Here is a 15,354-nt window from a genome sequence, read left to right as displayed (position 1 = left end):
TTTCCAAATAATCTTTCTCTGACTATTTTTAACTTAGAGAAGATGAAACCAACAAATTATTGAGCAATATCAACTTTAAAAGTAACTATATAATAAAGTAGCATCATAAAAGAATTGAATACAAAAATTCAATACACTGATTTTTTATTAAATGAACTGATAAGAGAAACAGTTGTGTTTTTTTTATCCCTAGATGCAATTTTATTTTATTTTAATGTAATCAGCAGACTTCTCCTCACATCTTAGCTTGCGGGAATCTTTTAGTTTGTCGTGGCACTGTCCTGGCAGACAGCAACACAATTCATTATGATAGTGTGATAAGTGAAATGAAGCAAACTGATTGTGAATAGAATTTTCAAAAGCATCAAAGCCATTTATGAATAAAATCCTGTCAAAAAAAAATTAATTTAGGCTATGTCACAAAACTGCTTTAAAAAAAAAAAACCTTGAAGTATAAAAGACACAAAAGTTCTTAGGAAACAATCTTAGGGAAAAGAAAAAAGTCTATTCTTCTGTCTGTGTGACTGTTCAAAAAGGGACACCTGTGGCATCACAACGCATCACAACGCCAATTGTAATAGCTTGAAGGGTGTTATTATCCCAGTGAACAAGAATTTAGCAAGCACTTTTAAGATTCATTTTTGTTAATCAGTCAAATGTAGTAAGACAAAATCTGTTGCCACAAATTGCAGGAAAGTGCTTGGGAACTGGGCAGACTTATTACCTAACATTAACTCTATTCAGAGGAAAAAATTCCTTATTGTCTAGGCTTGGTACAGAGGCCTATAATTGAACTTAATAATGGCAAGTGATTATATTTCAATTTTAATTATTTACCCATAGAACAAAATAAACAAAAACACATCTTAGATAGGATGAAGGTAATAAGGCCCAGGAAAACACATGTAAGAATTTCAACTGTTTATAGCTGAGATAAATATCAGTATTTTTGATAAATTAAACTAAAAATAAATTATATCTTCAATTTATATTACAACAACTAGCCATAATAGAACAATATGATAGTCCAAAGTTTTGACTAAGTAGAATGATCTTTCAAAGTACATATATATTTTGGTAGTCGTCTTGAAGTAAGAGTCTTGATACACTATTCACTGTATTTAGTCCATAGAAGCTCCATTTTCTGCCTCAAAATTTTCCTAATTCAGGTATTTATTCACATTAAAATCATATACAGATATATTCAAATTTGTAAATGTGGTAATATTATGTGGCAATTTTTGAAAGGGTTTTGTTATTAACCGCAAACTTGAAGAACATTTTTTTAAAAATACAAAGATTTCATTTTGTATTCATTCACCTGCAATTCCCTTTTCAAAAAAAAAAAATCATCAATACAAATATCTTACTGATAGGAATTCTTATGAGCTTTTTTTAATCTCAATTTCCAAAAATGCCTATTGCACACTCTCAGATTTCATTTCATTAATACGCTCAAACAACAGCTATGATGAAAGAGCTATTATTTTTCTGACTGTCCATTTGATAAAAAGCACACCATAGAAACTTAGAACTCTGTTATTTTAGAACAAGAAACATCTTAAAAAATTCACTGCTAAACTAAAAACTAACTAGAGATTTATTCTCAACCCCCTTGTTGACCTTAAAAATACGTCCAAGATGACTTGTTTAGCAAAGAAATGCAAAGATACCATTGTAGATAAGCCAACACAAATTCTGCTGAGGTAGAGCCACTTGCATGGTGAGTCGTAATGATGACAAGACTTTGAAACAAGTCTGCAGGGACTCTTGTTTCTGAAGATTTCTGTCACTGCTACAAACAATCTGATAAATGCAAACATTCCTCTCTTGCAAAGCATGGAACTAAAACACATGGAAACACACGTAAAATATACATGCACATATTTAAAATAGATACACATTTTTTACATCAGTTAAGTATCATAAAATGTTGAGCATGAAAAGATCAAGTATGCACAAACACACACAAAACAAAGCAAAAAAAATATCAGCATAATATTTAAATGAGAATTAGACTATGGAAAAAAGAGTCAAAGCTATTAGGTTTATTTACTATTAGGTTGGATCAGTTTCTACTGTACCACAACGTGAAAATGCACTAGTCTGCGAACCATTGAAATAGTTGAGGGAAGGAATGTTAAGACATAAACTGTACTCAAAAGACTGGGATTTAATTTGTTCATCTTCAACACAGGCCTCCTACACCTCCAGGGACTGGGTTTCTATAGCTTCTCTGGCCAATCTATTCTATTACTTGCATTACTTTTTTTATTTCAAAATATCCGCCATGTACTGAAAATAGAGTTTCTCAGCAAAGCACTGGTTAAGATAAAATCCAGTACGTCTTTAGCACTCCCCCTGTACCAACTGAAACATTTTCTTTTTTGGATAACAAGCAATAAATTGCAGACACCTATCCCTAAAAAGAAAGTTAATACAAAAGATTGTCAACATAATCTTGAGATCATTTATCTCCCCAAGAGCTTAGAACACTTACAAAACCTCTTTTTTTTTTTTATTTTTTTTCCATACTGAGCAAATAATCTATTGATTGTAATGCAAAGTTACTCTCAGGCGTATTCTTGCATATATACGATAAAAAATATAGTATGAAGTTTTAATTCTCTTGCATTCTGACCATTTCTTAGATCACACCATATGGAAATTTACACAACAATTAAAAGACAGTTATCAACTTTGATCCATACCCTGATTCTGACAGTGGTTATTAGCAACTATTTCAGAACAAAACCTGTTCAGAGAAAATTGCCTTTTTAGCATCAACAGAGGTTGGCTTATGCCATAAAAGCATAAACACTTATTCATATAACTTAACTCTGTGTAATCCATACAGCCAAGGTATGAAAGATGCATTAATATTTAATTAATTGAGTAACATGAAGCACATTTATGGGTTATAAAACACACTACCTATTTTGAAACTGAATGTCTTTGACAAGAAAAATAATCAGCATCCTACCGTAAGAGGTGCATTTCTGTCCCTGAAACCATTTGGAAAAAAGGTGGATTTAAATTGATTTTCATCATCTGTGATATCATCAGGGTTTACAGAACAGAACTGCTGAAGGTATCTTCCATAGCACTGTGTAAGTGCCAACTTATACTCCTGAAAAGTGAAGAAATAGTTACTTTTATAGTTTACATATTACATCTGTTTCTATAAAACGTGTCATTTTTTTATATTTACGTAAGAACTATCAACATCAGCTGGAAGTAAAACAAGAAGGTTTCACGCAAACATTCAGCAATATTATTTCAAATGTGAAAACCCTTAGCATACAAAGGCTAAAATGCTTAAAAGAAGAGTTCGTGATTAGAGAGTTTGTTAATTTTAGTCATAAATATGTGCAACATTGTAACATGATGGAAAACACAGCAATAACAGCAGAGTAGCAAAGTCTCAGGCTACAGCAAGTGAGGACTTGCTCAAATACAACAGCTCTGGGCACAGAAACAAAAGAACGGATCTCCTTATCTTCAGAAGGCCTCAGGTATACAGGGATCTCCAACAGAAAATTCCCCTGCCTCCACTGCTAACCCTTCAATAAAGTCTGGAAGGAGTGCATCCTGATTACATCCCTTCTGGTCACTCAGGTGCACTGCATGCACCTGAGCTCTCCTGGGTTGGACCTGCCTTCCTGACAGGTGCTCAATCACTGCTTCAAGCCCTGACTTAGCATTTCTGTTACAATATGACAATTAGAGAACAAGTGTAGAGTATGGTCTTAGGCTAATATCAAAATAACAAAATCAAATCAAAATCAAACAAAATTCCTGGAATATCCTGCAGCTTGTGAACAGTAATGACAATGGTGCTACACTTCTGAGAAATGTCATAAAGCCTTATTTATAAAAAATATCAGATATCATTTCTCTCCCCCTTTTCCCCAGTGTCAAAGCTCATTTTTTTCAATAAGATGCAGGAGAAGAAAAACACAGCCAGTGAATACTGAAACTACAAGCAGCCAAGAGGTCAGCATTAATGTAGCAGAAGTCGAACTGACACTTTAAGAACTGTTAAGAAACAGGATGCTGAGCTTTGTGTCATGCAGCACTCAGCTCCCCGGCAGCACTCTGATCCATTCTAACATCATACTTACCGAGACAGTGAGCTGTGACTCAGCTGCCCAAGTGCCACTTACTTACTGAATCACCTCTGTCACTTCCTACAGCAAGCACTATTTAGAGGTTTCTCTACCAACTTCACTAATGCTAGACCACACAAACACCAATCATGATAAATTCTAGAAAGAACAAAAATAGCTAATTTGTATTTGTAGAAAACGGTCCTTTGATGTGTAATCACAGAAAATCCAAAAGTATTTCCTTATACTATTTTCCATTCAAATTCCCACCACCACACTTCCCCTGAATTTTTTTAATGTCTAAGGAATCTTACTCACATTACCCTATTACCTTTGCTGGGTAAAAGGAGTGGTGATGAACAGAAACTTTTACTTTCCACGGGCAGTTGTGACAACAGTGCTAATGGATCAGAACCATGCATCAGCTGCTAACTAATAAAATCTGATTCCTCTCCCAGACAGTTTAAAATACATGTGTAAGACTGGAGATAAGAGACAGATAGAAGCAGAGGGAGGGGGCAAAAAAATGAGTCAGTACTGATTAGTATGATGACTAACAGGTATCTAATTTCAATATATGTAACATAATGAATTTAGGTGTGTCCTAAAAGCAGATGTGTAATAGAAAGGAATTCAGTGTGAGATAGCATTAAAACAAACAGCTGAAGGGACAGAAAGTTAAGCTGGTGCTCAATCACCAATAACTCATTTTAAAAGACCACGTATCATTAAGCATTACAGAACATAAAGGAAGATTCAATTTTAAAATAACCGTCAACAGTTTCCAACTAAGAATCAAGAGGGACCAAAAGAATGCTTCATTATGGAAAAGACTCTAGCCTGCATTCAGAACTTATTACAGAACTTGCTGTTACACCACATTTGTCTTTCCCATAATGCACTGAAATTTGTGACTAACACCCATCACATGTTTTTTCCCTCTTTTCTCCTGAGAAGAATGTGGATACAGTGAAAACTAAATCTGTAAAAATGTCAAAGCAACACACTTAAAAATGGGAGTTCTGAGGACAGCTCATTTCAAAGTCTTAGCCTAGCCAACAAGACAATTTTTTCTATGACACTGAAAACTTTAAAGTAGAACACCACATTACAACAGAGGAATTAATCTGTAATCACTTCTAGATTAATTTAGGTAATACTGGGCCATGCCAAGAAGCCCCTTGAATACAAGGACCAAACTATCATCTTTGAGTCATGCTATAGGAAGTCAATGAAAAACAAAGATGGTAAGGTTTGATTTATTTGAAGTAACTTTTTACTGACTGCATTGTGAGAGCAGCAGTTCCAAGCTCTAAAATCACTGCATAATACTCAAATCAATTCCTAGGCCCAGAAGCTATGAGAGCTTAAGGAAAATGTGAATATGAAGAAAATATGAATGGAATTGCCCAGGCAATGAAGGAGCTATTAACAAATGCTGTTATTCAAGAACTTCCATGAGAATTTCTGTGAATACTTCTAAATCTATACCATGAGCCTTTATCTTCGTTTATAATAGTACCAGAGTTACAAATTCTTCTATGTGCTTTCAACGTACCAGTGAGTGTTCAGCATTGCTACAGTTCAGCTATAGCTTACTGTTCTCTATTTAGGAGGCAGGCCACTACTATGCAATTCTCTAGGGCAGATAAGACTTTGCAACATTTACATGGTCGTCATTTCTTTCTCCAGGTCTTCAGTAAAGGTGGCCCAATAGCCACATATGAACATATAAACACTGTCCATAAGTAACATCAATAGCATTTATCCCTGTTGGACACCATAAGCAAAGGGTATAATAGGAGAATAGTTTCAGGGGATACATTCCTCCAAAAACTGGCTCATAAAAATGTCTTGATGCATTTCCAATGATGCCTGCTATTTTTCTAGGTGAAATCTAGGGGAATCTGATTGTGTCAGAGAATAAATGCCTAACAGCAGCATGATAATAAAAATAAAAAGCATGACAATAGGTATTTAACTGCTTTCTTAATAGAAAAGTCAATAGGGTGATCTTAAAAATTATTTTCAGTTTAAACACAGTACCAATTACCTATTTTTCTTTTGCTGGTGGGGACAGAACAAGAATACCACATTTCTTCAACAGGAAACAAATCTAAATATATTTTTTCTTCAATATTGTCATAAAAATCAAAATAACATTTCATCTAAAAAAGTTTACAATAACTATTTAGGAACCCACAAAATATAATTATTTAAACAATAGGGTCAGGTTTGTTGCAAGACACAATCTCAGATGCTTATCATACAGAGTGGAACAATATAGAGACTTGATCATATTAAAATTACATTTGTTAATAGTAAGCTGAATATCAAGCATAAAGCAAATGAAATCATGCTGACATTTCAGTAATATTTAACATTTCATTTATATTAAAAAAAAAAAAAATTGGTCTAATCTATTTTTTATTGCCATTATATTAAAAAAATAAAGAAGTTACAGAACCATTCCAAAACCATGGAAAAGTTTTATAAATAAATTATAGGCTTTGGTAGCTTTTGAGCTATAAATACAATTTTTCTATTACAAACAATGCTTTAAAAGAATAATATAAAAAAATCTGTGTCTGAAACAAGCCTGAAAGATTGAAGGACATAATCAAAATATCTCCTAATGTCTCCTAATACAGGCTCACTAAATAGGCAGAATTATAACCTAGAAACATAGTATTGATCAAAGATCTTCTAAAACATTCCTAGGAAAAAAGTAGGAAAATCCACTGATGGGTCATTATAAACACAAAGTCACACTAAGCAGATAGCATCTATTAATGAGCTGTACTCTTCTCTAAATTATGCAAATTCTCATTGAGCTTTAGGTATATTTTCTCAAGCAACTTATTAAGAACTGAATCTTTATAATCAACAAGCTATTCTGTAATCCCTTAGCATTTCTGCTCCATAATTGTATCACACAGAACTACACTACTTACTCTTAGAATGACTTGCAATTAGTTTTCAACAGTACATATCTGAGCTCTCTCTCAATTTTCTTTTTAACTGCTACCCTTGGAAGTCCCAGACGGTATGTCATGATCTTCTGATACAAGTATCACTGAGGTAATAAGTGTACCTTGGCAGATGTATTTTTCCCAGCAGACACAAAAGACAAATATTATAAAAGAGCATAACACAGTAAGTGCCTTCCTGAGTCAGGGCAGTAGTTACTAGCCCAGTATCCCAGCTCCAAGAGCAGTCAGTAAAACATGACTAGGTAAGAATTACCATGCCCTAAAATATCCCCCAGATACTCTCAGAATCTTCAGTAATCTACAGATTGCAGTGTGAACGACTGTTTACTAGGATGGATAGTGATAGGACAAGGGGGAATGGTTTTAAACTGAGACAGGAGAGGTTTAGGTTGCATATTAGGAGGAAGTTTTTCACACAGAGGGTGGTGACACACTGGAACAGGTTGCCAGGAGGTTGTGATGCCCCATCCCTGGAGGCATTCAAGGCCAGGCTGGATGTGGCTCTGGGCAGCCTGGTCTGGTGGCTGACGACCCTGCACGTAGCAGGGGGGTTGAAACTAGATGATCACTGTGGTCCTTTTTCAACCCAGGCCATTCTATGTTTCTCTGATTCAATGAATCTGTCTTATTTCCTCTTGAACACAAACTTTCAGCACTCATACTATCCTGTAGCAAAAAACTCCATGGTTAAGTATGTATTCAGAGAATAGTCAGCCTGCTTTTCCTCTGAACTTGTTACCTACTAACTTCATTTAGTGTTCTTATACTGGAAGTGAATTCAATCTGTCCTTACTCAGCCTCTTTCACTCCAGAATTCAGAGGCCTGCATCACACTCCGGTCAATGATCTCTGCTCCTAATTTTATAGTTTTAGCCAACTTTTGTTCATTATGTGGAAGCTGTTTCATGTTTTTAGTTATTCTCATTACTCTCTCCTCAGTCTTTTCTTGTTGCAATTCTAGTCTTCTCAAAAAAGATAAATTACATCCATATGTGCATACTGAATTCAAGACTGTAAGAGCACCACTAATACATACAGCTGTCTAATTGAAATCTGATTTTTGTTCTCTGTTCTCCTCCTCCCTGACAATTCTTTACATTCACTTTTGTTTAACTGAGCACTGAATTGACATTTCTGTGCTGCAAATCACCACTACAAACAAGTACTGTATAAAGATTTTGAGTGTTAAACCTTTAAAAAGCAACATAGGTGCATAGAAAATACAGATACAGCAAATATTAAAAAAAAAAAAAAAAATGGGGAGATTTTACAATAATAATTAAGAGATATAAATTACCTACTCTCATTGGCATTATTTTGCAAAAGTTTTTGCAACTTTCTAAATAGCTTCCTATGAAATATGATTAAAAATTTAAGTAACACAGAAACATAATGAAACAAAAATTGTGATCGAACCATTTCTGTTTTGATATGACTTACTTTGATCTGAGCAAGGGAATCACCAACTTTCAAAAGTTTGTCATTGTAATACCAGTCTGGCAGTTGAGGCTTGTATTTGATCCAAATCTTAAACAGAGTATTTGCTCTAAAAAAAATACAGGAGAAAAAAGTTCCAGATTAAACTGGCAGTAGAGCCATCATAACAAGTAAACAAATCAAGAAAGCTTCAAATTGTGAAAACCTCCTTCTTCCAAATGTATTTGAACTTCCTAATATTTCAAAACAAGTGTTCATTAAAGCTAGATTTAACAAGCAGACAAGGACATTTCTGGGTTTCATGTCTGTCAACTGCCTTTATTGCACAGATTTTTAAAAAGGATGAATTGTCTCATATATAAATACTTATTGGAATGTATTAATATCAATTCTTTTGTAATGTTGAAACAAGGTCGTAAGTGTAAAATCTGTCCCACTTTTCAGATAGAATTTGAAAAGTTTTGACGAAACTCTTTGGTATTTTAAGGATTAACTCAATGGATTGCAACTCAGAGCAATTGTTGGACAAGAAGCTACAGACACTTTGAACAGGGGGAAAAGATCTCAAAATAACAATGCTTATCCAGAAGCAGCAGACTTAAGAACTTGTAACTGTGAAATAAACTATAGAACTGTACCATGAATCCCAAAAAGAGGCCTATTAGAAAGCCTCGGCCTATTAAAAAGCCTCTAGCATTGAACTGCATCTATCATGAAAAGTTCACAAATATTAAATCATGTAATGTGGAACTCTATGAAAGAACAAGTAAATGACACATTTGTTAAAAAAGAAAGGATTTTATGGCTATAGCTGCTTTGCTCTTCTGTTGCCTCTGTCTGTTATCCTAAGAGATCCTACTTTCAGAGCAACCCATGTATCTTCTAGAAGAATCCGTGCCATGATTTCTGAGGCCCAGATATGAGGTTCACCAGTCTGTAGTTCCCTGGGTCTTTCACTTTTTCTTAAAAAAGAGAGTAATGTTTCCCTTTTGCAATTCGCCAGAGATTTTACCTGAGCCACAAATTTTCAAACACGATTGAGAGTAGCTTGGTAACCACATCAGCCAATTCCTTAGGGAGACTGAGATGCATGTTGTCTGACCCCATAGACTTGAACACTTTCAGCCTCATGATGCAGTCTTAAACTTGCCCTGCTTTTACAGTGGGAGGGATTTTGCTTCCCCAACTCCCACCTAGAGGTTTAGGGACATGAGAGATGTGGGAAGACTGATTGCAAGTGAAGACTGAGGCAAAGAACTCGTGAGTACCTTCTACCTTCTCCTGTTGTAGCCAGTTCTCCCTTCTCATTTATCAGAGGGGGTATACTCTCCTTTGACTACTTCTTCTGACCAACATACCTCATATCAGTATATACCAGGTCCTTGCTCAGCCATGCTGGTTTCCTGCCTCCTCTGCTTGATTTCTTATGCAGGACAGAGAGCGCTTGTACGCTCAGAGAAGTGTCCTTAAAGATCTGCCAGCTCTGTTTTGTTCCCATGTTCCTTATGGAGAATTTCCCAGGAGACCTCATCTAATAATTCCTTAAACAGCCTGAAGTTCACTCTCTTGAAGTTCAGGGTCATGACTACTCTTTGCCTGGCCCATATCGTTGAGATCACAAACTCAACCAGGGTATAGTCGCTACAGTCCAAACTGCCTCCAATCTCAATTTCTTTAATGATCTCCTCCGCACTGGCGAGCACCAGGTCCAGTGACACTTCACCTCTGGTTTATGTGTCCAATTCCTGAACTAGAAAGTTATCCTCAATTGACTCCAGGAATCTCCTGGATTGCTTGCAGCTTGCTGTGTTGTTCCTGCTGACTGCCTTTGACATCTTAGTGCCTTTGTACTACTTTGCTGACTTAGATTTTTTAAAGAAATCTATATTCAAGCTTAGAAACAATAACCGATCAGACAGACTGCTAATAAGCACAGGGATTTTTCTGAAAAGAATCCTGTTACAGAATTAACAATACTGACAGTGTACATAGTGCCAGGCATCTCTTGCATTTAATCACTTAACTAATTGTTTCTACAGGAACCTCAGCAAAGACTGCCTGTGAAACCACAATGGCTAAATTATTCATAGGTAGCAATTTATAAGAAAGGGAAACAACTGGAAGGAGAGGAATTATTGTTTGAAAATAACCTTCTAGCTGAATTTACACATCTAAGCTTTGAGGTTTTTGGTGTGAGATATCAGGACTTTTTCACTCTCCTAAGATAGTGATGGTAGGCTAGAATGCAAGACACTTTCTTCAGCTGTTTCCTGACATTCAGGAACTTCAAATTCACTTTTACAGTTTCCTAGACAGCTTTTCATTTTATCTTATGATAAGACTCCCAGTAAAAGAAAGAAAGAAAAAAAAACCATAACCAGAAACATCAATTTTCCTACACAAAAAGCTACAAGTCACCTTCACATTTCAAGGTGAAACAGATGGCTGTATGAGCAACTTGTCAAAATGATCTCTACACCAAAGAATTACAACACTTTTTTCTTCGTAAAAGTATCATCTTGGCACGATTCTCAGTTCTTCAAAGTAAATAGCAAAGAAATAAATGGGACATTCTAGAGGTGTATTCTAAAGAGAAAATGCAATAAAAGCATAAACCAGGCCAAAAGCAACAACCTGAATAAAATCTTCTTGCACATTATGTCTTTATAGAAAATCATAGCCCTGTATAGTAAAATATGCCTTCTATTTGGGGTCTGTATTTCTCATGGTCCATCTGTAAGCAATTAAAAACCTGTGTGGCTATTGATCTCTTACACTGAGAGACGACTACCAGTCCAGTCAGAGGCTCCACAGGAAAGAATCCATTGAGTTTCTGAGCAGGGCTCCCTAGACTACCAAGGGAAGAAGCTCAGGAAAAGATTCTTGAATACTAGAAGTTTGATAGACACTACTTGAGGGAGAAGAAAGCTAATTATCAGTCTGTAAAGTAACTGACAGTAATGGCTGTGGAAAAAGGTCTGGAAGGTAAGTTTACAAACCCCTTTAGGACTGATCGGATGAAAAACCCCCAGAGAAGGTCATCTTCATTTTTTATTGTTTTGAATACTCTATTAATGAGTGAGATTCTTCATTGCAGCAATAAACTAGTGACAAATCTCACTAGACTGTCAATATCAAGGGGGAGATTAAGGTAAAAATCTATCTGCTACAATGTCATAACTAAATAGAAGTGAGTGCATGACACAGGAATGTTTCTTACACAAACAAAGGAAAGCAAGATGCTTTCCAAACAGCTAATAAGTCTCTCTTTTAAAGAGGCTGTAGAACTCAGAAGAACATGTTGAGCAGCAAGTGAATTCTCAGAAAAATTGGGCTGTTCAGGCTCAAAGGTGTAACTTCTTCATTTCCAGCCATTCTATGGATAATAAAAGTCTTTTCCTGAAAGCTCAATCCATAATATTTTGTACAGCGTAAGGCCCATGAGGATTTATTTCTGGGTGAAATGTCTTTACTAGAATTAGTAAAGGATTTTCTGATACAGATCAAAAAATGTCATACTGAATGAGGGTATCTAAACCACACAATATGAAAACAAAATCAATAGGTCACAGAAATTCTCTGATATTGCTCAGATAAATGGGTTAAAACAGCTTCTCATTTACCTGATGGAAAAAAAAAAATCTTTTTACTGCTTCTTCCAATGGAAAATATTCATAATTGCAGTACAAGGCAAACATTCAGTGTTTTTATTTCTTACATTAGGACATTATAAGTACCTAACCTATGGCCTTAATATTAACTTATCAACATCAAAGCTGACAGCACTGGAACAATGAAACTGAAAGTCTTCTAAACTGCACCATGTGGAAGCTCATTTTCTTGCTCCTCTAATAGCAAGCACTTTGATCACCAACCCATGCCAGAAAACGTAGCTTGACAAATGACAAAGCAAGAACCTTCAGAGCATTTAGGAAACCATCTGTAACAGCTATTACCTTCAGAAATTCTTAGAAACAACTAGACTATGGTTGGTTCTGCAAGCAGCACATATTCCAAACTTGAGCAATAAGAGGAAAAGGAAAAACAATGCATAAATTTCACAATCAAATATCTGTAAATTTGCTAGCTACCTGAGTGTGTGAGCTAATTATCAGAATTACAGCCTTCCATCTCTGCATTGCCTGTGTACATACGAAGAACGTTAGAAGATGCAGAGCCATGGGGAGTTTGATATTGTGTAACTTTCTCAATGCCTTGGAGTTCCAGCATGAATCACTGCTATCAGCAGCTTCTGGAATCAAGCCCAGGTAGTGCTAGTTCTCATCTTCGTGATGAATGCTGCAAAATTCTTTAAATTGGGAAACGTTCTCATATCAGCTGAGCCAGCATGGACATGGGAAACATCTACAAAATACCAGTTTTAAAAAGATAGAGCCTATTCACATCAAAATATTCCACAGGAGAAAGTAAAGTATGGCTTGGAGACACTGGATGCAGAAACCAATTACTTGGCATTATATCTGCAAACAGATCAGATTCAGTATGCCCAATTCACAACTAGAAGTTAAAATGGATGTGTTCATTATCAGCAGTTTTCTGCTGAATTGGTGCTGTGTGGAGCAGCTGAGTGGCACTCCTTCCTCTGAGGGGCCTGCAGGGAATACTTTCAAACTAAGAATACAGATCAGCTAAAGCAAAAAAAAACAGTCTGAAGCTGTAAATGAAAGGCTTAAAAATACCAAAGCACAGAAATCAGTTGCTGAAGCAATATATAAAACGCTAGAGACAAAAGCCCAAAGACTCCTGTCTGTGTGACAGATGTAGGCCTGGACCTAGGGACAAACGCACCACATAAACCAATTAGAAATCCAGTATATTTAGAAAACAAAAGATCTCCGTGCAGACAAATCAATGACTGCCAAATTTGTGTACCACCTAAAATATGTACAGCTCCTTAAGAGAAGAAATGTTTGCAGACTGCATCTCAGAAAGTACCAAGCAAAATATGTAAGGTCAGAAGTTGCACATAGTGATAAGCTAACCACCCTTACAGCTAGCTGCTGTGCTCCTTTTGAATGAATTTTGTTAACCTGGAAGATTTTCATATTAATGTTAAAAATCTGTAAATTTAGAATAGAACATTGTTCCAATAATAAGTGTGGAAAATTAACAATTAGTTTAAAAGAAGCAGTTGAACATTTGTGTCATAATGTACCTAACAGTAGAAAGAGCTACATGAGAAAATGCACAGTCTCTATAAGACATATGCATGAACTGTGAATCATTCTCCAATTTTAGTTGCTCTACATTAGCTGCATTAGAAAATTTAGACTTATGCATACCCACAGATATGCATGTATGTGAGCAAACAAATATGCACAAATACACTTGCCATATGTTCTGCCTGCATTGATGGATATAAAAATATACCTACATAGACGCAGACACATGCACAAAAAGAGTTGTGTGGGCTTGTCCTCATGTTGCCTTGCCACAGGCACAGCTCTCAATGCATGTGCATGCCATCCACATCGTGCTTGCACCTGCAGCACTTACTGGTGGGCTGCCAACTGCTCTGGCATAGCAAGAGGGGTTCCCTGCTGAAAAGCTCCAGCAGCTCTGACACAGCCAATAGTGGCACTGCCAACAGCCACAGCACCTCATGTTTTCTTCCAACAGTGTTAAATGCTAGGAAGTGCAGAAACATGAGCTGTTCATGTTTGAGAGAGAGGATTTTAATTAGGAAAAGATAATTAGGGCATGACCTCCTGGAGAGGAGCTCCGCAGAGAAGGACTTAGATGTCCTGGTGGACAAGTTGGCCACAATCCAGCAGTGTGCCGTAGTGGCCAAAAAGGCCAATGGTATCTTAGGGTGTATTAAAAAGAGTGTGGCCAGCAGATCAAGAGAGATGATCCTCCTCCTCTCTACGCTGTGGTGAGGCCACATGTAAAGAACTGCATCCAGTTCAAGAAAGAGAGAGAACTTCTTTCAAGAGGGCCATGAAGAAGGAGCCTGGGACATCTCCATGGCTGAAAGATCTGGGGCTGTTCAGCCTAGAGAAGAGAAAGTTGAGAAAAGATCTTATCCGTGCTTATAACTATCTATAAGTCAAGTCAAACAGAGGAGATCAGGTTCTTCTTAGTGGTACACAGTAATGAGACGAGGGGCAATGGGCACAAACTACATCAGAACTACAAACAGGATGAAGAACTGCTTTACTGTGAGGCTGACAGAGCTGAACAGGCTGCCCAGATTGGTGCTGGAGCCTCCTTCTCTGGAAAGATTCAAGACCTGCCTGCACTCCTTCCTATGTAACTAGGGAACCTGCTTTAACAGAGGGGAGGACTAGATCCCCACAGGTCTCTTCCAACCCCTACGATTCTGTGATTCTATGATAATAAAGCAGAAAAAGCGAAAATAAAAAGCAAAGCTAAAAAGATTTGAGCAGCTTGCCACACCACTAGAGAAACTGAGAGGGAAGTGCCCCCTGCCCCGTGGCTGCTCTGTAAGGGGAGTCTGGGAAGGGATGGGGGCGGGGGTGAGGCTGGAGGGGGGCGGCGACGACAGCGGGGAAGAACCGAAGGGAGAGGGGCTCCCCGGATCAGGCTGGACGCTGCCCTACCCGCGGCGGTGCAGCTCGTGCCGCTGCGGCTCGGTCTCCCCTGTGCCTCTCAGCCGCCGCAGGAAGCCCAGGACGTTCTGCAACTCGGCATCCAGGCTGTCCACCACCGGGTTGCCCGACGCCACGGCCCCGAAGAAAGCAGCCGGCCGCGGCGGCTCTGCGGGTTCCGCCATGCTCCGGCCCGGCCGCGGAGGGGACGCGGCGGCGTCGCCAGGCAACGGCGGCGGGGAG

General features: G+C 37.4%; 1 protein-coding gene across 10 annotated transcripts in view; it reads right to left on the bottom strand.

The window, feature by feature from the left end:
• Nucleotides 1–15,354, bottom strand: part of CFAP54 (cilia and flagella associated protein 54) — a 105,611-nt gene extending 90,257 nt beyond the window's left edge. For 7 of the 10 annotated variants that reach the window (XM_085223458.1, XM_085223507.1, XM_085223483.1 and 4 more), the window contains exons 1-4: nucleotides 15,124–15,353; nucleotides 8,543–8,648; nucleotides 2,984–3,130; nucleotides 1,674–1,845 (exon numbers count right to left, since the gene is read on the bottom strand). In XM_085223458.1, coding sequence (XP_085079584.1) covers nucleotides 1,674–1,845; nucleotides 2,984–3,130; nucleotides 8,543–8,648; nucleotides 15,124–15,296 — 598 coding nt within the window. In that variant the 5' untranslated portion in view covers nucleotides 15,297–15,353. Of the gene's footprint in view, nucleotides 1–1,673; nucleotides 1,846–2,983; nucleotides 3,131–8,542; nucleotides 8,649–15,123 lie in introns of all 10 variants that reach the window. The other 3 variants (XM_085223498.1, XM_085223513.1, XM_085223523.1) reach the window with 1 other exon arrangement.

The sequence above is a fragment of the Meleagris gallopavo genome, chromosome 1 (genome assembly GCF_905368555.1).
Source record: "Meleagris gallopavo chromosome 1, MGAL_WU_HG_1.1, whole genome shotgun sequence".
NCBI classification, from domain to species: domain Eukaryota; kingdom Metazoa; phylum Chordata; class Aves; order Galliformes; family Phasianidae; genus Meleagris; species Meleagris gallopavo.
The sequence above is the reverse complement of the archived record's forward strand: the minus strand, read 5'-3'. Positions and strand labels throughout refer to the sequence as shown.